Source organism: Elgaria multicarinata, chromosome 11, assembly GCF_023053635.1.
Source record: "Elgaria multicarinata webbii isolate HBS135686 ecotype San Diego chromosome 11, rElgMul1.1.pri, whole genome shotgun sequence".
NCBI lineage: Eukaryota > Metazoa > Chordata > Lepidosauria > Squamata > Anguidae > Elgaria > Elgaria multicarinata.
In genome coordinates this window covers 21,776,837-21,797,832 of record NC_086181.1, presented here as the reverse complement: position 1 = coordinate 21,797,832, position 20,996 = coordinate 21,776,837, and the positions used below count along the sequence as shown (strand labels likewise).

General features: G+C 42.4%; 2 protein-coding genes across 2 annotated transcripts; both read right to left on the bottom strand.

Moving 5' to 3' along the window:
* Nucleotides 1-3,276: 3,276 nt before the first annotated feature.
* LOC134406474 (olfactory receptor 14A16-like) lies at nt 3,277-6,021 on the bottom strand. The gene is made up of 2 exons (XM_063137920.1): nt 5,099-6,021; nt 3,277-3,313 (listed from the first exon to the last, which is right to left on the bottom strand). Exons 1-2 carry the CDS (start codon nt 6,019-6,021, stop codon nt 3,277-3,279), a joined length of 960 nt encoding a protein of 319 aa, XP_062993990.1.
* Nucleotides 6,022-16,896: 10,875 nt separating this feature from the next.
* On the bottom strand, nt 16,897-17,850 carry LOC134406435 (olfactory receptor 14A16-like). The gene has a single exon (XM_063137863.1). The coding sequence runs from the start codon at nt 17,848-17,850 to the stop codon at nt 16,897-16,899; it is 954 nt and encodes a 317-aa protein (XP_062993933.1).
* Between the last annotated feature and the right edge of the window lie 3,146 nt (nt 17,851-20,996).

Here is a 20,996-nt window from a genome sequence, read left to right as displayed (position 1 = left end):
CACCCCATTCACACCCCTTTCGATAGCTCCATCAATTTGCACGTTAGAAACCTCAAACTCACCACCATGATAGCTTATCCAGGGATACACATGCACACCAAGGTACAAGCCAATCCCATCATCCCCTGATTTTTGGCGTTCTTAAACCCCTGATGTTAGGGGAAGTTTTGAAAATCGGAAACCCCATTTGCAGACATGGACTGTTCTCCAAGGTTTTGACATTAAAAAAAAGGGAAGTGGGCACACTCACAGATGCCATCTAGACCCACAATCATGCCAAGGTACAAGCTAATCCCATCATCCCCTGATTTTTGGTGGGGCTTAAACCTTTTAACTCACCCCAAATCAAGTCCCATTCTACAACTACGTCAATTTGCATGTCAGAAACCTCACCTTTGGTCCCATGACAGCTTATCCATGTGTCCACATGGACGCCAAGTTTCAAGCCAATCCCATCATCCCCTGATTTTTGGTGGGGCTTAAACCTGCAGACAGCTCAATGGGGCCATTTCAAAGGAAATCCCAAGATGCCATGAATTGGGGAGTAGAGATAAACCTAAATAGGAATCTTCTTCCACACTTGAAAAATTGATTTGGAACTTCCAAAAGTCTAATTGAGCGCAGGAAGGGCTTCTCCCCTGAGTCAAAGCCAGACACACACAAACCATCCCTGCGAGCTGGGCAGAGGAGGAGGGAGGGAAGGCAGGCAGGCAGGCAGAAGACATTTCTGGGGGCAAAAGGAAGTGAACCAAGGATAAGCCAGTAATGCATATAAAATGGAATAAATAAATAAATAAATAAACAAAGGAGGGGTGGAATTAAAAGCAACAGTGTTGCTGAATAAACAACAAGAAGAACTTTTTAAAAAAGGCTATCTGTCTTTTACCAGTAATAGGGGGAGTGGACGTGCCCATGGGGAGGGGGAAGCATCTGCCAATTTGACTGGTCCTGTCTAGGGACCAGTCTTTAAGAAGCAAACTCTCACTTCAACTCATGACAGGCATTGCTTCTCCATGGGTTAGCCTTTGGAGTGCTCTGATAGCCCTCCAAGGACAGGAGAGTGTGCACTGGGCACGTCCACATGCCCTGGGGAACCTCATCCCCTTGCACCACATCTATTCAGTTGTTCCTCAAAGTTAGGGTGGGTAGCAGTGCTGTGTTTCCTATCTGTTAGTATATGATTTCAGATTGTGTTTGTGCATTTGGTGGAGCTACTGTTTTAAAAAGCACTGGGAAAACTCTGTTCAGAGTAGAAAGAGAAGTTTCCCAGAATCCCAAGTTACCCATTTTGCCTACCCCCTCCTCCAACTTTGGGATCATGTGATCATGACCGGGAGTTGACTCTGCCCCTCAGCAATCGAAAAGGTACCTTTTCCCTCGCTGTTTTACCATATTTTAAAAAAAATTCTAGCAAGCGAACCGTAGCATGCAGAGAGCTGAGAGTAGGCTCAAAATGACCCCAGCCATGACTCTCTAAGCACAAGAAGTTTCAGAAAGATAGCTTAAAAAACAACACAGTTATCCCCTATTCTTTTCCACAATGCAATCCTATGGGCGAAATTTTTCAAAATGGCGATCGGATCGGTTCGCGGAAAGAGAAGCGCTTCTATGGGCGCTTCTCTTCGCTGTGCTTCTAGGGGTCCCCAGTCCGCTTCTATTCACTGAATTTTTCTTCGGATTTGGATCTGAAATGACATGGAGGGGTCCCAAAACAACCTGAACTGAAACGGGGGCCCCGTGCACATCCCTACTGGATATGATATGCCTTTGCAGAACCTCCTGCCATAAAACTCAGGGTTTTATGGCTCTGCATGGGGATGACATGGGGCTGTCTCCCCACACTCTTGAAGTGCTGTATAAGAAAAGGCTTCAGAGAGTGGCTCACCCTTAAAACAGGCAAGTAGCCTGAGTTTAGGACATATTGATTCCCGTACTTTTCACATGCAGTTTCAGGGAGGGGTTGAATCTCCCTTGTTGTTAAGTAAAGAGGCCCTAGTTTATCCCAAGCTCTGATATCTGTGTCTTTATTCCATGTTTCCTTCTCCACTCGCAAATCAGAACTCTGCTCTTTCAACTCTGCTCCTTGTGCCCAGTTTTGGATGATTTCTACCTCTGACTACAGCTCAACACACAATTACAGCCCACATTGTCCAGGATGCTCCTAAATCCTCTTTGTAACTCTTCCGGGTTACAAGGAGTGCCAGCTTGTGTGAGGATAAGAAAGACCTTTGCACAAACTTTGGATCCAACCCTGTGTTCTGAGTTGATCACAACCCCCCTCTTCATATCCCCAAGAAGTTTTATTGTCCACAAGGAACTTTATTATGGCCAAGGGTGCTGCATTATACTTGTTTAAAACTAAATAAAAATAAAGAAACACTTTCCTTTGTTAGATTTTGGTGTCAAAGCTCCATTTTGACCAAAACTGACTCTTACTAGATGCATACTTGGAAGAAATCAGCTAGGCGTCCTGATTGGAATAAATGCCATGAAGCTTGTGATAGCTTTTACAAAAGAGGAAAATACACATCAATTTTTTTTAAATGAAACATTTTATTCAGAATTTTGCTTTACAGCTGTAAAATGTATTTATAGGATATAAATGTTTTAAATCACTTTCATGACATGGTTTAAAGATGGATCATCAGATTTCCCCCCCAAGGTTTTATTGATCTGTTTCAAGGCATTGTGTGATCTACCTATTTTAGAAATCAAAATTAAAACTTCAACTACACACTATTGTGAGAAACAAGGCATTTTAAACTGTACCCTATTAGAGTGACAATATGCACTATACTTTTAAAACATATTTTCCCACACACAATCTTCTTGAGATGACCCTTTTGGGCTAAGATAAACATTGATTCGAAGATTGTCTAGGAGCCTGGATAGGACACCCAATACAGGTATCTTGTAGATATTAGTTTAAGCATTGCCTCAGAACCCCAAAAACAGTCATTTTCACAATACACTGCATAGCTTTATGACACTTTCGCAGAGAAGAATAATCTAGGTCACCAGTTTGCAGTCCTATAATCCCACTCAAGAAGACATGATCTAGTTGATCAGATGTGGGGATCAATTCTTAAGAAAGAACTTAAGAAAATATTTTGAAGTTTTTTGTCTCGTAAAAAGACACAATATTTCTTTAATACTAAAATTTAGAAATAACCACACACCTCTATTTGAATGGTCCCTATTGAAGTCATGTTTAACAAGGCCAGAGTCAAGGGTGACTCTATGATTTTCTGCACCAACATTATTCACGGCTGATGCCTATGAATAGATTGACGTTTCATTATGTCTCTTTATACTAACAGAAACCTATTACATACACACACACACACACACACACACGTAGAAGGAAAGATTGATTTTTTTTATGTTTGCTGCAACGTTCTCAGCTGACATGACTTTCAAAATGTTGTGCCACATTTGGGGGATCTCAGCTTGTTCAGTCTGTTCCTCATGTAGAAGTTTATATGAAGGAAAAACATCATCTTCAGAACTGGAACTGATATATCATTTTCAGGGGTTATGTTCCACAGCCTGTGGAGGAGTGGCTGAAGGTCCTGGAGGATTGCTCGGCTTTGCCATGTTCTCTATGCAAAAAATGTATCTGGGCAAGGAAAAAAGCGTTGCTTCTATACCCTCCGATGCCCCTTGTAAAACTCCACCTATTAGTCAGTGGAGCAAAGGTGGAACCTTACAGGCTTTTGGCTAAACAGCAGGGTTTAAGGTGTTGTGTGTGATGCATTTTGCTAAACCCTGGACATTTTCTAAACCCAGTTGGACTGTCTGCAGCAGGGTTAGCAGTTCTAACCCTGGCTTAGTTATGTCTGACAGCATGGCTTGTGGTTAACGCTAACAACAGAAAACAAAAGTTTTGCTAACCACAGAGCCCGAATTCTCATCTGAACAGGTCCAATATAAAACTTGATATTCAGGTTTATGTTTTTTATGTTGTTTGTTCATTTGTATATATAAAAAACCTTTTATTTTAATTTACAAAGTTAAAACATTCTGCTGTCACTGGATAAGAAGATCAGCATTTTCACATTTGAGTTCTTTAGCATGATTTATTAATTTTCAATTTCTTGATCAGTTTGAGATCTACATCTTTTGTCAGCACTATTTGCCTCAGTGAGAGGAAACTCCAGCTCCAAGCACCACTGCAGAGCCTCCAGAGACACCTGAGCCCGAACCTCCAGAGACACCTGATCCTGACCCTTCAGACACTACTGCTCCTGAGCCTTCAGAGGCCCCTGAGCCTAGCCCCAGCACTAGGCCAGCACCCTCATCTACAATAGCTCCACATTCCAGGGAGCCAATGTGACAACACCAACAATGGGCCAGGCATGAACTCTTGGAGAAATGGAGGAGTGCTAGGCTACAAGTCAGAGACCTGTCCCTTTAAGACTTCCATTCTGAGGGAAAGGGTGAAGTCTTAGACCATAGTACAAAATGCTTCTGCCTCAGACTTCATCAGATCCATTTCCTCCTTAAAAAAATTATAACTGTCTGAAAGTCATAGTAGCTGTGCTCTGGCAAATCTCCACTGAAATGTGTTCTCATCATCATAGGGTAACTACTGAGAAGCTAACTAACTACTGAGTCCTAACTAACCTCATCCAAAGATGGAGCACAAAGCAGTGTACAACAGGGGAAAATCTAGCACAGGTGTTCCTTTAATTCTTAATTTTAACAAATAAAATAATGAAACCATGGCTATATACATAACCCATGTAAGGCCATCATGAGCTAAAGACAGTCACTGGGAATCTGAAGTGAAGGATTGCGGACATCTGGGTATAGAAAGATGGAACAATGGTATGTCCACACAGGATACCTCATATGCAAAAACCTTGCCTATCCCCACACAAACCTCCAGTTGCTTGCAATTCACAAAAGCCTCTTCTGAGGGCTGGACAGCCTCCAGGATGCTGTAGGCAATAGTTCGGGGGGCTGAGCTACAGTCAGAAAGGAAAAGGAAATTGCTCAAAATAAGATACAAAAGACCTTGGATAAGCAGAGGTTTGATACGTATAAGACAGAGGTTAAGCAATCATGTTAGAAGGTTTTTATATATATTTTTGACATCTTCCATACAGCCTCTTGGATGTCCTTGTTCCTGAAGCTGTAAATGATGGGATTCAGTAGTGGAGGCAAAACTGTGTACAAAACAGCAGACAGCAAATCAATAGTTGTAGAAGAAAGTGCTGTAGGCCTCATGTAAGAAAACACAGCTGTGATAATAAATATAGAAAAGACAGTCAAGTGGGGAGTGCAGGTAGAGAAAGCTTTATATCTGCCTTGAACTGAGGGAATCCTCAGCACAGCCGAGAAGATGTAGCCATAAGAAACAAAGATGAACCCACTACAAAATGAGTCCACAATAATCCCAATGACCAAAATCAGGCCTTGGCTAACTTTTGTATCAGTGCAAGAAATCTTTTGTAACTGAGGGACATCACAGAAATACTGGCCAATCCTACTAGAGCTGCAGAAATTTAAACTAAAAATGATACAAGTTTGTAAGAATGCATGGATCAAGTTACTTATCCAGGAAGCAACTGCCATTTGGATGCATGCCTCTCTGTTCATGATTAGGCTATACTGCAGAGGATGGCAGATGGCGACATAACGGTCATAAGCCATGATAGTGAGCAAGGCAAGCTCAGAACCTGCACAGGTGATAACTAAGAAAACCTGGGCCACACATCCAGCAAAAGAAATCATTTTGTCATTTGTCAAAGAAGTGGCCAAGGATTTGGGGACAGTGGTTGAGATGTAGCAAATGTCCGACAGTGATAAATTGACCAAAAAGAAGTACATGGGGGTGTGAAGGTGGTGGTTGATGATCACGACAATAGTTATGAGAAAATTCCCCATTAAGGAAATTAAGTAAATGAAGAGAAACATCACAAAATGCAAAATTTGTACACCACGGTCATTGGAAAATCCCATCAGAAGGAATTCTGTCACAGTGGATTGGTTGTCCATTTTATTTCTTTGATTCATTCTGTCAAAAAGATTTGATGATAGGTATTAGTAGAGCCAACAATATAGGGAAACCTTTGTAAATATCCACTAACTGTCAAAGTACAAATAGGTGGACTATTAATAAAATTTTGTGGCCAGTTTCAGCCAACAGTGTATCACTGGTTTCCTCCTGCATCTCAGGCACACGTCCAGAGATTTAATACCAATGTTAATCATTGGAAGATTACACAATTTGAGGATAACTTCTTAATCTGTGGCTCATTCAAGTGAAACAAAAGTCATCATAAATATACCCTTATAGATGCTGAGAGCCAGTTTTTAAACAAATAATAATGAATGACGCTTTATTTGAGTAAAACAAAATGACAGAAAATACAAACAACTAGCAGATACAAACAAAACCAGAATTATCCTAAAAACACCCTTATGAGGACTTGAGAGCTATTAGTCTTATTGTTGAAGTTAGCTTAAAATGCAAAACTGAACATGCTGAGAGTATTTTTAATCAGGTTTGCAAATATTTAAACATATGAGGAATGCAGAAGCCATTGTAAAGCATGTAATGCATAGGTTGATCGCATGCTTTGCAATTGAGATTATTCATGAGGCCATATAAAGGGACCAACAGGGTCTAAAGTTACCTAGCTGCATCACTGTTTCCAATCAAGAAAAGTATTAGTGGGCAGAATGTGTGTTAGTGAAGCTGCTTGGTTAGCTAGCCCATTTTGTCTCATGGGTAGGGGGTTGCTTTTAATAAAGACAACTAATTGATGGACCTGTCCACAGACTAACAGAATCCCAAATCTTGTATGAACATTAGAAAACAAGTTTGGCTGTGCACACCTATCCCCCTGTGATGTAAGACCATGCTGCTCATAGACATGCATTCACAAACGTTCAATTGACAAAATGAACCCTCTTCAAGAAGTGATGAGGCAGATCATGGAGATTGGAAGGATGCATAATGGAAAACATCTGTGCTGAAATCCCTGCTCTTATCACTTAGTATTTGAAGACGAAAAGGAACTCTCAGAGAAAAATATTGTAGCTGTGAATTAAAAAGGCCTAGAGAAAGTTCATAATCTACGAGAGAGTATAAAGTAGTTCGAGAGAGCTGAAGGCTACTTGAATATATGGCATTCTCACACTAGATTCCCTCTAGTAGGCACATTTCCAAATATATCTTTAAAAAAAATTGCCTGAAGTAACAAATAGGAAAGTTAAATAAATCTGAGAATAAAATATAGGAAACAAGGTCTCTCTCAAATTAAACATATATTGGGATTGGATCAAGGGTCTTTTCTAGTATTATCTGGTTGAATTATGCAGTAGGCAGGATCTGCACTACTGTTTTAAAATAGTTTTTTACAGTAGTGGCAACTGTTGACTCCCAGGATGCACATCATATACATTTTTCAAACTATTTTCAAATTGTCATATCCTGCTTGTTGTAGGTCCAGCCAGAGTTAACTGTTTTCTGATAAATATTATTCTGTAACAGTTTATTAAAGCACAGAAAGTTTTGGTTTTTGCATCTGAAAGAAGGAAAGATGAACTCAGCCTTTTGCAATATCAAATGACACATTACTTAACAATGGTGTAGAACCTGTATTTCTGGATCCTATTTCAAGGTTTAAAACCAATCAGTAGAATTCTGTAATATCACAATATTATAGTTTCCAATCTAAACATTGTATCATGATAAAATCATAATCTATGAATCTTATATCTGCTTCTAACATTTCACAGTCTTTTCAGAAATGAAATCCTGAGTGCCCAGGGTCGCTTTATTCTAATCCCTCCATCAACGTAGAGGATTCTACTTATCTCTCTTTTTTGCTTGGAAGTTGAGACTCCCAATGTGCTTGAGAATGGTCTTTAATAGAAATGTCAGTGCTATGAAAAGATGCAGAAGGAAGCAGTTGCATCATCCCTCTATTTCAAGGAATAATTCCTTGGAGAACATCACAGTCCAATAATGATGTGCACAGAATAATTTGCAATACAAGTGGGGTCATTGGGCTCATCTACAGCAAGCAGGATATTCCACTATGAAAGCAGTATGAAAGGCAGGAGCCACACTACTGCATTACAGTGGTACTGAAGTGCATTGCAGGATCTACACTACTGCTTTATAGTGGTACTAAAGTGCACTGACAACTGTTGGGGCCCATGACACATCTACACCAAGTAGTATACAGTATGTGTCATGGGGTCCAACAGTTGTCAGTGCACTCCAATACCGCTATAAAGCAGTAGTGTGGCTCCTGTGTTTTATATACCACTTTCACACCACTTTCATAATGGAATATCCTGCTTGGTGTAGATGAGCCCATTGTCTGTCTTTCTTACCTGTTCTATCCTCCTTTAACACTAAAGGCTTATAATTAACTCCAGATTCTTAACAGATAGTTACAGTGATTCCAAAGGCAACTTATTCCTTTCCTACTGCCCAGCATGATAGGCAGTGAAGGAATAGCTCACTTCTGTTAGCAGCATTATTTCCAAAAGAGAGTTATGTTAAGTGTTTAGGATTCTTTGTGTCTGTACCATCCCAATGATTGCAGATGTAAGCCTAATTAGAAAGTTTGCAGGTCTGAAATGGACCATTCCCTGGCATATATTCATATTACATTTTTATTAATTACATATTCTAGGAAAAAAATATTTTGATAATGGCACATGCGTGTTACTCATATCCATAACCATAACCCTCTTTCCACTGGTACCTTGGCCTTATCTTGACAAGTCAATAAGATGACTATGAGCAAACCAAGCAGTTAACATTTGATCAGAGACACATTTATTTCTTTATTTCTCATGCTTGAATGATGAAGTTCATAAGTGGTGGTAATACTGGTGCAAGAATAAATGTCATCATCCCTGGACTGTATGAGAGTGGTGTGTATATGTCTGAACTGCTACTGTAGTCACAGCAGAAAACCCAACAAGATTAGAGAATGGTTCTCCCATTGTTGAAAGTTGCAGTAATGGGAGGGGGGGGGAACCCAACAAAGGAAGTCACTCTCCATCCCTGTGGAAAATCAAGACACCCAAGCTGAATGCCCTTACCTGCCTCCTAGCGGCTCTGCAATCTGGCCACTATGATGCACACATTACACTAAAACCACATGCATTTGAATGTCTGCCATGTCACAACAGGGAGGCAGATTCTCCATCTAGCAGATGATGTTCTAGCCCTGGGTGTGACTGCCCCAACTCTAAATGATAAAACATATAACATCCCCAATGTCCAGCAGGACATGGTGTGCAACCTTTCTGTGAGTATAATAAATATAGTTTTAAACTAGGGATGTGCTCCGCTCCGCTTAGAATCGGAGAATCAGAAGTGAATTGGTCTGATCCGCCTTGCCTAGAGGCGGAGTAGAAGCGAACCGGGGTCCTGGAGAAGCATGGCGAAGAGAAGCGGCCATAGGAGAAGTGCTTCTCTTTTCACAGAGCGATCCGCCCGCCATTTTGGATAATTTCGCCCATAGGATTGCATTGCAGAAAAGATTAGGGGATAACTCTGTTGTTTTTAAAGCTATCTTTCTGAAATTTTGTGTGCTTAGAGAGTCGTTGCTGGGGGTCATTTTGAGCCTACTCTCAGCACTCTGTGTGGTGCGGTTCGCTTGCTATAACTTTTTTAAAAATAGGGTAAAAAAAGCGGGAGAGGTACCTTTTTGAAGTGCTGAGAGGCAGATTCAACTCCCAATCCTGATGAGAAGTGATGACCTCATGAAGCATTCTCCAATCCCAGCGTTGGAGGGGGGGACTAAGGCAGAGCCACCCTGAGAGCTTTCTGCTTTGTGTCTCTTTGTGGGTTGGCGTTCGTGGAGAGAGGAGTTAGTTATAGGTGCTGCTGCTGTGTTTGGATTTGGAGGAGATTAGATTAGGATTTAGCTTGGGTTGTGTGTGTGTTTGTTTGCTTGTTTCTGACTGTTTGCTTAGTTTGCTCTGTGTTTTTCCCTTACTTTGATTTTATATAAACTTTATTTTTAATTTTTGGAGTGTTTGTTTGTTTGGTTCCCCCCTTCCCCCTTTTAAAGCCTGACTGTGTTTCATCTTCCTTCTTTCTTCTATATAAAAAAAATACAAAAAAATACAAAAAAGAGTATTCTCTCTCTCTCTCTCTCTCTCTCTCTCTCCTCTCTCTGTATGTGTGTGTGTGTGTGTGTTACTTGGACTGTGTGTTATTGTGTGAGTGTGCTGTGTGCACTGCTTGTGAAGTGCAAAAAAAGCCAATACAGTTTGAGCATTTCAAATCCAGTTTGGGCAAAGCATACACACTTGTCCCATTTCCCCAAATATATATTATTATTATTAGTATTAGTAGTAGTATATTATTATCATCATGAGAAGAGGGAGCAGGCGCACGTCTGTGGCTAGGCGTGCTGAAAGCAGTGGTGGTCAAGGGAAGGCTCAGGCTGGCACCAGTAAGCAGGACGCCTCTCCTGCTGTGAAAATCAAATGGGCAAGTCCTTGGTGGGGCATCTGCCGGGACTGACTCCCCCATACTAGATCTATGGTGTATCTCTGCCTGGCTCTCTGCCCGCCTGTCCTCCTCCTCTGTGACCACCTCGCAGGGATGGTTTGCAATGCATGACTTACTGCTGGCTTTGAAACAAACCATCCTTGCCTCACTTCTTTATGCCCCCAGAAATGCCTGCTGCCTGACTGCCTGCGTGCCTTCCCCCCAGAGTGCTGCTGTGGTAGGGCATCTGCCGAGTCTTGGCATGCATGTGTATATGTGCATGAGGTGTCATGGTGCCAAATTTGAGTTTTCTAACGTCAAAATTGACGGAGATATAGAAAGGGGTGTTGGAATTGGGGTTAGCGGTGCTGCGTTGGAGGTTAAACCCCCCCCCCCAAATCAGGGGATGATGGAATCTGCTTGAAACTTGCCATGAATGCGGATGTGCCTGCTTCCAAATTTTTATCTGTCAAAATGTCGGAGAACAGTCCATGCCTGAAAATGGGGTGTCCGATTTTCATAAATTCCCCCAAAATCAGGGGAGGCTTGGATTGGCTTGAGTCTTGGCATGCATGTGTATACATGCAAGAGGTGTCATGGTGCCAAATTTGAGGTTTCTAACTTTAACAGAAAAAAAGTTGTAGGCTTTTTTGGATTTCAATGCAAGCCTATGGGGTGGAAAAGCGGAGCTCCGATCCAGATCTGTAGCTTCGCAGCGAACCGGAGCGGACTATAGGTGGAGCGGAGTGGACCGGACCCGATCCGGAAGTTGCGGATCTGGAAGAGAAGCGGATCGGGGGGTCCGTGCACACCCCTATTTTAAACCTACAACATCGTGAGATCTGCTGCTCTAGTTAAATGTGTCAGGTCTGTAATAAACTTGCTATTAGGGAGTAATGCTTCAGGAAGGACTTCTGCTTTACAAGAGAAATGAGCCCTTCATGATACTTGGATTGGGATTCTGAAACCAAAAGAAAAGCTTGAATGAGATAAATAAATCACCCATGTTTGAGTAACTCCTAAAAGTTCTGCTATGACTTTTCTCCAGGTCCTTCCCAGGGCCTGGTGGTCAATACCCTCCTTCAAACTGAGTCTGGGAATAAACAGGGCCAGACAATCAAGACGCCAGGCCAAGATTGCTGCATTGTATGAGGATCTGCAAGGCTTGCAATATAAGGAGTTGTCCTTTAAGCAAAACCCAAATTGTTGCCACACTGGTGAATGGGGGGAACCCAAGGGAAGCATTCAGAATGCATGCCCATTTTATGTTGGCATATCGTCTCAATCAAAGCTGCTTCCTAAGACTTGATCTGAAAGCCCCCCATCCAGCCTAGCAAAGGATGCTGTGCTCATATGGTTGCACGCATGGATCATGGCCTGACCAGGCATCTTGGTCCAAGGTTATTGTGTTTGCTATTCCAGACTTGTGATGTGCACCAGATGTGAATGGGAGGATTGGTGTTGCCAGGAATCCACTATGTGAAAGTGATTGTGTTACCCTTATCGAAGCCGTTGTGCAAGGAGAACTGGAAGTTTCCACCCTATCCAAGCCAGCCAAGAGCTAAAAACTTCTTTGCATGGGCCTGCAATTCCCAAAGCCTCAGAGCAAAATCTTCAGGTATATGGAGGGAAAACACAAATTGAGATATAAATGTAGATGAATGCTCAAATGTCCAGGCTTATGTGAGCACGGCTCCTGCCAGAACCAGAGAAACACAACTGTGTAAATTAAACAGGAAACATTTACCCTGCTAAGGGAATTAAATTCATAGAGTTTGTGTATACCACCAGGGCACACCCAGCACTGGGCTATGCCTGCTCCAGAGTTTGGCTATATAGCCAGTGGTCACGGTCTTGAAAAAAAACCAACAGCCTATAGTGACCCAAACCACTTTTCTGTCCAGCACTGCAACATCCATACCCACTGACAGCTGCTCTGACAGCTTCCACAACAACTTCTTTCCTCATCCCTGGGTAAGTTTAGATGTCAGTCCTTGCCCTGAATAGACCAGGTGGGTTGTTACCTGACCTGTTGGCAACCTCCTCTACTCCTGCTTACATGGGAGTAAAGAATAAGGGAAGCTTCCTGATACTGATTTCATAGAATCATAGAATAGTTGGAAGAGGCCTATGAGGCCACTGAGTCCAATCCCCCTACTCAATGCAGGAATCCACCTCAAAACCACACCCGGCAGATGTCCAGCTGCCCCCGAATGCCTCCAGTGTGGGATAGGCCCCCTGCCTCCCTGGGCAATTGGCTCCATTGCTATCAGTTTCTTGAGCCCAGCACTGCCAACACTGACTGTCCAGGGATTCAGGCCGGAATCCCCTCCACCCAGCACTATCAGGAGATGTGGGGGAAGGGGGATTGAACTTGGGACCCAGTGTAGGCACCAGCCACCCCTTGACACTCCCAGTTAGTCTGTGGCCTAGGGATGAAACATAGAATCATAGAATCATAGAATAGCAGAGTTGGAAGGGTCCTACAAGGCCATCGAGTCCAACCCCCTGCTCAATGCAGGAATCCACCCTAAAGCATCCCTGACAGATGCTTGTCCAGCTGCCTCTTCAATACAGCAGGCCGGCTATGTATTTATACATTTATATGTGTATTTATACAATACAGCAGGCTGGCTATGTATCTTCAATACAGCAGGCCGGCTATGTTGTTGCGGGCCAGAAACCAGCAAGTCATCCGCCCCACTGGATTAGGAGGCACCAGCCACCTTTTTCTTCCCCCTGCTAGGCTACAATCTGGAGAGCAGGCCAGGTCCAGCAGTAGGGACTTCCCTAATGGCCCTGGGGGGTGTTCCTGAAAGGGGCATCTCCAGAAACTGCTGATTCCCAATCGGATGGGATAGGGTGGGAATTCAACTAAACGTCCCATGCCCATTGCTGACCACACAGGCGGCGGCCACTTCCCAAATTGGGACCAATTGGGAGGCAAAAGTCAGAATCATAGAACAGAATAGCAGGAAGGGGCCTATAAGGCCATCGAGTCCAACCCCCTGCAAATGCAGGAATCCCCCTTGTGCTTTGTCACCATGAGTTATGACCCCTCAAATCCCACTACCCCATGTAAGCCCTTGTGGCCCAAGATAAAAGGCCATTGTTTAGGTTTTGTACAAGGAACCCAACCTTCACTTTATACCCAGGTGTTAGGAGGGGGTGGGATATACCCAGGACCCCCAACTGCCAGGTACTCTGCTGCTATGCCTCTCCCATGGGGGCATGAGTATAAGAGGTGGCAGCAAAGGCATACTCACAACACCCACACTAGCAATAAAATTAGGGGGAGGGGAGCATTTGGCATCCCACACATGTTGAACACATTTAAAAGGCCAAAGGATGAGTGGGGGGGAGGGGGAGGGGTTCCTAGGAAGAGAGAAAAAGAGGGGGAAGCAACACATGTGCCCTTAACCTGCCTCATGGCCCATTTCCCCCACGCAACTGGTTCGCCCCAACCAGAGACCTATCTGGTCAATAGGGAAGGCTCCTGACGCAACTGGACAGAGTGTCACTGCCATGCCTGCACCTCCCCCTTCACATGAGGAAACAGCCTCCCAAGCACGTCCTTGTGCTTGGAAGCTGCTCCTTGAAAAGTAAAACCTGAGGCCTATATGGCCAATGGGAGCATCTGGCCAGCCGCCCACACTGCTGCCAAAGGTCATGATCACTCCCTGCTCATTGCTGTCACTGCTCTGGTGGAGGTGTGTGGCCACTGGGGCCTTGGCTCCCTCTCTGTCACTTGTGTGAGACTTTTGGGAGGCTGCACGTGGCAGCCGCTGCTGTGGCCTCTTCTTTCCTAATCATGTTCTGCCAGCTATCAGAGCATGTACATGCTACTCGACAGCAATGCTTCAAAGAGGAAGAAGAGAGGAGGGGAGGGGAGGGGAGGGAGTCAATTTATGTGCTTGGATTCCCCCTCCCATCTCTGGTGGTGCCATGGGGAGGCTACCAATGGCATGCCTCCATGCCTCATTTCCCACCCCACCCACAAATAGCCTCCCCACGTCCAGGCTGCACCAGGCATCAAAGTAAGGCAGTAATATCTGGCCTTATAGGCCCCTTCCAACTCTGATATTCTATGTGGAATCATATGGCTAAACAAATGGACCTTCTGTTAAGACAACAGCCTTTGTTTCAAATTTCCTAGCTTTGTGGAGTTTCGTGGAGCCAGCAGGTGTCATTTGTACAACCTTATATAAAGGTGAAACATGTACATTGTACAGCACCATGTACAGCACCATGTACATTGATGGTGCTGTATAAATAAATAATAATAAATAATAACATAAAGCAGAGTACTATAGGGAAAAACTAGCACAGAAAGGTAATTCTTTATTTTAGCAAATGCAATGCTAAACCCATGTTTATATACATAACCCGTGTAAGGTCATTGTGGGCTAATTTATTTATTTGTTTATTTATTATTTATTTATTACATTTTTATACCGCCCAATAGCCGAAGCTCTCTGGGCGTTTCACAAAAATTAAAACCATCATAAAACAACCAACAGGTTAAAAGCACAAATACAAAATACAGTATAAAAAGCACAACCAGGATAAAACCACGCAGCAAAATTGATATAAGATTAAAATACAGAGTTAAAACAGTAAAATTTAAATTTAAGTTAAAATTAAGTGTTAAAATACTGAGTGAATAAAAAGGTCTTCAGCTGGCAACAAAAGGAGTACAGTGTAGGCGTCAGGCAGACCTCGCTGGGGAGCTCATTCCACAACCGGGGTGCCACAGCGGAGAAAGCCCTCCTCCTAGTAGCCACCTGCCTCACTTCCTTTGGCAGGGGCTCACAGAGAAGGAAGTAGATGATCTTAAGGTCCGGGCAGGTACATATGGTAGGAGGCGTTCCTTCAAATAACCTGGCCCCAAACCGTTTAGGGCTTTAAATGTCAATACCAGCACTTTGAATTGGGCCCGGACCTGGACTGGCAGCCAATGAAGTTGTAAAAGGACTGGCATAATGTGATCTCACCAGCCAGTCCCTGTTAGTAAATGGGTTGCCCTGTTTTGTACCAGCTGAAGCTTCCGGACCATTTTCAAAGGCAGCCCCACGTATAACGCATTGCAGTAATCCAAACGAGAGGTTATCAGAGCATGGATAACTGTAGCTAATAAGAGTGCTTGGGGAACCGAAGAGGATTGCAGTCATTTGGGGACAGATAGATGGAAGCACAGGTTGCCCAAACAGAAGGCCACATGTGCAAATATCTTTCCTGTCCCCACACCAACCTGAGGCTTCTTGGAAACCACAAAAGCCTCTGCAGAGGGCTGGACAGCCTACTGGGCAGTGCAGCCTATAGTTGGTGTTGTGCTACAATCAGAAAGCAAAAAGGAATCACCACAGAAATGAGCAGAAATACCTTGCATGAGCAGAGTTCTGATACGTGTGAGACAGTGTTTAAGCAATCATGTTATAATAGATGACTACGGGCCTTGCTAGACGTACCTTAAAATCCGGTCGTGTGGAGGGGCCAGCCCGCACTAAAAGTTGCGCGAGCTGATGCTCCTATCCACACGTTGATGCGACGGGGTAAAGGAAAGCCCGTCACATTGGCCATTTTGTTTGTAGTCTTAAAGGGGCCATGTGCACAGGAGCACAACAATGATAAAGGTAGTTTTTTTTAAAGGCTTCCCTGCTCCCCTGCCCCATTTCTCCCCATGCCCCCGATACCACCCACCCACCCATGATCTCCAATCCCCCCATTCCCCCTGGCTCCATTTCCCCCCCACCCACGATCTCCGATCCCCCCCATCCAGCTCCGTTTCCCCCCCATCTCCCCACCCTGCCCTGATGGCCGCAGCACTCCATGCCGTCCACCACTACTACTTGCTAGTAAATGCGGTAGCTGGGGAAAGTGGTGGAATGGGCTACATGCCCGCAGTCTCGAGACTGTGGGAAATACCAGGCCACAAACGGTGCCAGTTATCCTGGGCCAAGGGAGGGTTGGCTGACCCTGGGATCCCCTGTGCATCATCTGGAAGCACAGGGGCCAGGCCGGGGCCCGCACAGGGCTAAACCCTGGTCTAGCAATGGCCTATGTAACAGTCATAAGCCATGATAGTGGGCAAGGCAAGCTCAGAACCTGCACAGGTGAAAACTAAGATAACCTGGACCACACATCTGGCAAAATAAATCATTCTGTCACTTGTCAAAGAAGTGGCCAAGGATTTGGGGATAGTGGTTGAGATGTAGCAAATGTCTGACAGTGATAAATTCACCAAAAAGCAGTTTGCAAACCACAAAAGCCTCTCCTGAGGGTTGCACAGCCTCCTGGACAGTGTGACCTATACAGGGGTGCTGAGCTACAATCAGAAAGGAAAAGGGAACCATCGAAAATAGGGCAGAAAGATGTTGCTTGAGCACAGTTCTGATATATTTGAGATGGAGGTTAAGCAATCATGTCAGAAGATTCTTATACTTTTTTGACAACTTCCAAACAGCCTCTTGGATGTCCTTGTTCCTGAAGCAGTAAATGATGGGATTCAGTAGTGGAGGCAAAACTGTGTACAAAACAGCAGACAGCAAATCCATAGTTGTAGAGGAAAGTGATTTAGGTCTCATGTAAGAAAACACAACTGTGAAGTTAAATAAAGAAAAGACAGTCAAATGGGGAGTGCAGGTAGAGAAAGCTTTATATCTGCCTTGAACTGAGGGAATCCTCAGCACAGCAGAGAAGATGTAGCCATAAGAAACAAAGATGAACCCACCACAAAATGAGTCCACAGTAATCCCAATGACCAAAATCAGGACTTGGCTAACTTTTGTATCGGTGCAAGAAATCTTTTGTAACTGAGGGACATCACAGAAATACTGACTAATCCTATTAGACCCACAGAAATGTAAACTAAAAATGATACAAGTTTGTAAGAATGCATGGATCAAGTTACTTAGCCAGGAAGCAACTGCCATTTTGATGCATGCCTCTCTGTTCATGATTAGTCTATATTGCAGAGGATGGCAGATGGCGACATAACGGTCATAAGCCATGATAGTGAGCAAGCCAAGCTCAGAACCTGCACCAATGAAACCTAAGAAAATCTGGGCCACACATCCGGCAAAAGAAATCATTCTGTTATTTGTCAAAGAAGTGGCCAAGGATTTGGGGATAGTGGTTGAGATGAAGCAAATGTCTGACAGTGATAAATTGACCAGAAAGAAGTACATGGGGGTGTGAAGATTGTGGTTGGAGACCACAGCAATGATTATGAGAAAATTTCCTATTAACGAAATTAAGTAAATGAAGAGAAACATCACAAAATGCAAAATTTGTACATCACGGTCATTGGAAAATCCCATCAGAAGGAATTCTGTCACAGTGGATTGGTTGTCCATTTTATTTCTTTGATTCATTCTGTCAAAAAGATTTGATGATAGGTATTAGTAAAGCCAACAATATAGGGAAACCATTGTAAATATCCACTAACTGTCAAAGTACAAATAGGTGGACTATTAAAAAAATGTTGTGGCCATTTCAGCCAATAGTGTATCACTGGTTTTCTCCCACATTGCCAACTGACAGGTACATGTTCAGAGATTAGATACCAAGATTAATCATTGGAAGAATACGTAATTTGAGGATAACTTCTCAATCCCTGGCTCAGATACCCTTATAGATGCTGAGAGCCAGTTTTTAAACAAATAATAATGAATGCATCTTTAGGTGAGCAAAACAAAATGGCATTGAATACAAACAACCTGCAGAAACAAAGCCAAAATTATCCTTAAAAAAAATCTTATAAGGACTCCGAGACCTATTATTATTGTTATTATTATTACATTCCTTGTTCATGTTTACCTAAATATATATTCCCATTCCTTGGTGTAGTTAGGTCTGGACATTGGGACGGGCCAGATCTACACCAAGCAGGACATGACACTTTGAAAATATTTTGAAAACAGTATATGGAGTGTGTCCTTGGCCCCATCCGTTGTCACTACTGTTATAAACCGTTTTAAAGCAGTAGTGTAGATCCTTCCCTAATTCCCCAAGCCAAGTCCTGTATGAACATTAGAAAACAAGTGCACACTTATCCCACTATGATGGATTAGGAAATGCTGCTCATAGACATGTATTCACAAACGTTCAATTGACAAAATGAACCCTCTTCAAGAAGTGATAAGGCAGATCACAAAGATTGGAAGGATGCATAATGGAAAGCATCTGTGCTGAAATCCCTGCTCTAGGAACTCTCCGAGAATAAGATTGTAGCTGTGATTTAAAAAGGGCTAGAGAAAGTTCATAATCTTCAAGAGAGTATAAAGTTCTTTGAAAGAACTGAAGGCTGCTTGAATACATGACATGCTCACACTAGATTCCCTCTAATAGATATATTTCCAAAAATGTCTAAAAAATGTTTTACCAGAAGCAACAAAGAGGCAAATTAAATAAAACTGTGAGCAAACTATATTCATCTTGTTTAAAAGTATTGCTACCAGCTAAAAAGGATTAAAGAATGTAAGATATTTTGGGTTCATGTGAACTCAGATTTTTTCTTTAACAAATTCTTCGAGGAAATTATAAGACGTTTAAGCAAACAGAAATCAGATCAATTTGACATATTGATGTAAACAAATAAAACATGCATTGAATCTTGGAATGAGATTGTGTCAAGGGTCTTTTCTAGCATTATCAGGATGAGTCATGACATAGGCAGGATCTACACTACTGCTTTAAAACAGTTTATAACAGTAGTGACAACTCCATAGTCAGTTTTCAAACTGTTTTCCAAGTGTTATATCCTGCTTCTTGTACATCTGGATAGTTAACTGTTTTCTGGTAGATATTATTCTGTAACAGTTTATTGGAGCACAAATAGTTTTATTTTTTGCATCTGAAATAAGGAAAGATGAACTCAGCCTTTTGCAATCACAAATGACACCTTAGTTAACAATGGTGTAGAATCTGTTTTTCTGGATCCTACCTCATGGTTTAAGACCAATCACAGGAATTCTGAAATATCACAATATTATATTTTTCAATCTAAATATTGTATCAGGATAAAATCATAATCTCTGTATGAAACTTATCTCTGCTTCTAACATTTCACAGACTTTCCAGAACTGAAATCCAGAGTACCTCGGGTCCCTTTATTCTAATCCCTCCATCTACACAGAGGATGAACTTGGAAAATTCTACTTACCTCTCTTTTTTTCCTGGAAGTTAAGAATCCCAATGTGTTTGAGTACGGCCTTTAATAGAAGTGTCTGTGCTATGAGAAGATTCAGAAGGAAGAAACTGTATCATCCCTCCTTTCTGTGGTGTTTTGAGGAATCATTCCTTGGAGAACATCACAGTCCACTAATGGTGCACACAGAGTAACTTGCAACACAAGTGGGGCTATTGTCTGTCATTCTTACCTATTCTATATCCCTTTAACACTAAAGCTTTATAATTAACTCCAGATTCTTAATAGATACTTACAATGATTCCAAAGGCAACTTATTCCTTTCCTCCTGCCCAACATGATAGGCAATGAAGGAATTGCTTACTTCTGGTAGCAGCTGTCTTTCCAAAGGAGAGTTCTGTTAAATATATCATCCCAATGATTGCAGATGTAAGCCTAGTTCCAATGTTTGCATGTCCGAAATGGACCATTCCCTGGCATATATTTCTATGACATTTTTAATAATTACATATTCTAAGAAAAATATTTTGAAACAGTATTAAAGTGAAATCATATTTGACAATGGTACATGCATATTACTCATATCCATCATCATAACTCTTTCCAGTGGTACCTTGGCCTTCTCTCGACAAGTCTATAAGATGAATATGTGCAAGCCAAGCTGTTAACATTTGATCAGAGAAACTTTTATTTCTTTATTTCTGAGGCTATGAATGATGAAATTCATAAGTAGTGGTAACACTGTATAGAACAGTCAACAGATTCCCAGATAGGAAAGACAAGGCCTTTGGCCTCAAATAGAAAAATATATCTACACCATGCAGAATATTTCACTATGAAAGTGGTATGAAAACAGTATATAAAAGGCAGGAGCCACACCAAGCAGGATATAGTGGTATGAAAGCAGTATAAGGTCAATGGGCCCCAACAGTTGTCAGTGCACTTCAATACAGCTATAAAGCAGTAGTGTGGCTTTTGCCTTTTGTATACTGTTTTTATACCACATTCATAGTGCAATATCCTGCTTGGTGTAGATGAGGCCACAGTGGTTGTAAGAAATAAAGCAAAATCACTGGTTGAAAAGACTTTGAACCATTGAACACAGTAGATAAAATGTAACTATTGAAAACCAATACAAATAAAAAGTACAATGAATCTGCGGAAATGCACAGCGAGACTGGCAGCAGTGAGAAGAGCCATTTTTTCAAGATATATGTGGAGTATCATGGAAATATGGTTAAACAAATGGATCTTCTGTTAAGTCAACAGCATTTGTTCCAAATTTCCTAGCTTTGTGGAGTTTTGTGGAACTTCAGTCAACATGAATAGGGTGACCAAATGAAAAGGAGGACAGGGCTCCTGTATCTTTAG

Excerpts from the sequence above, each read along its gene's own strand:
- LOC134406474 (XM_063137920.1), bottom strand. The coding sequence starts at position 6,021 with ATGAATCAAAGAAATAAAATGGACAACCAATCCACTGTGACAGAATTC. Across the intron at positions 3,314-5,098 it reads CAAGAGGCTGTATGGAAGAT|TATAAAGAGACATAATGAAA; the intron begins GTCAAAAATATA and ends GGTTTCTGTTAG.
- LOC134406435 (XM_063137863.1), bottom strand. The coding sequence starts at position 17,850 with ATGAATCAAAGAAATAAAATGGACAACCAATCCACTGTGACAGAATTC.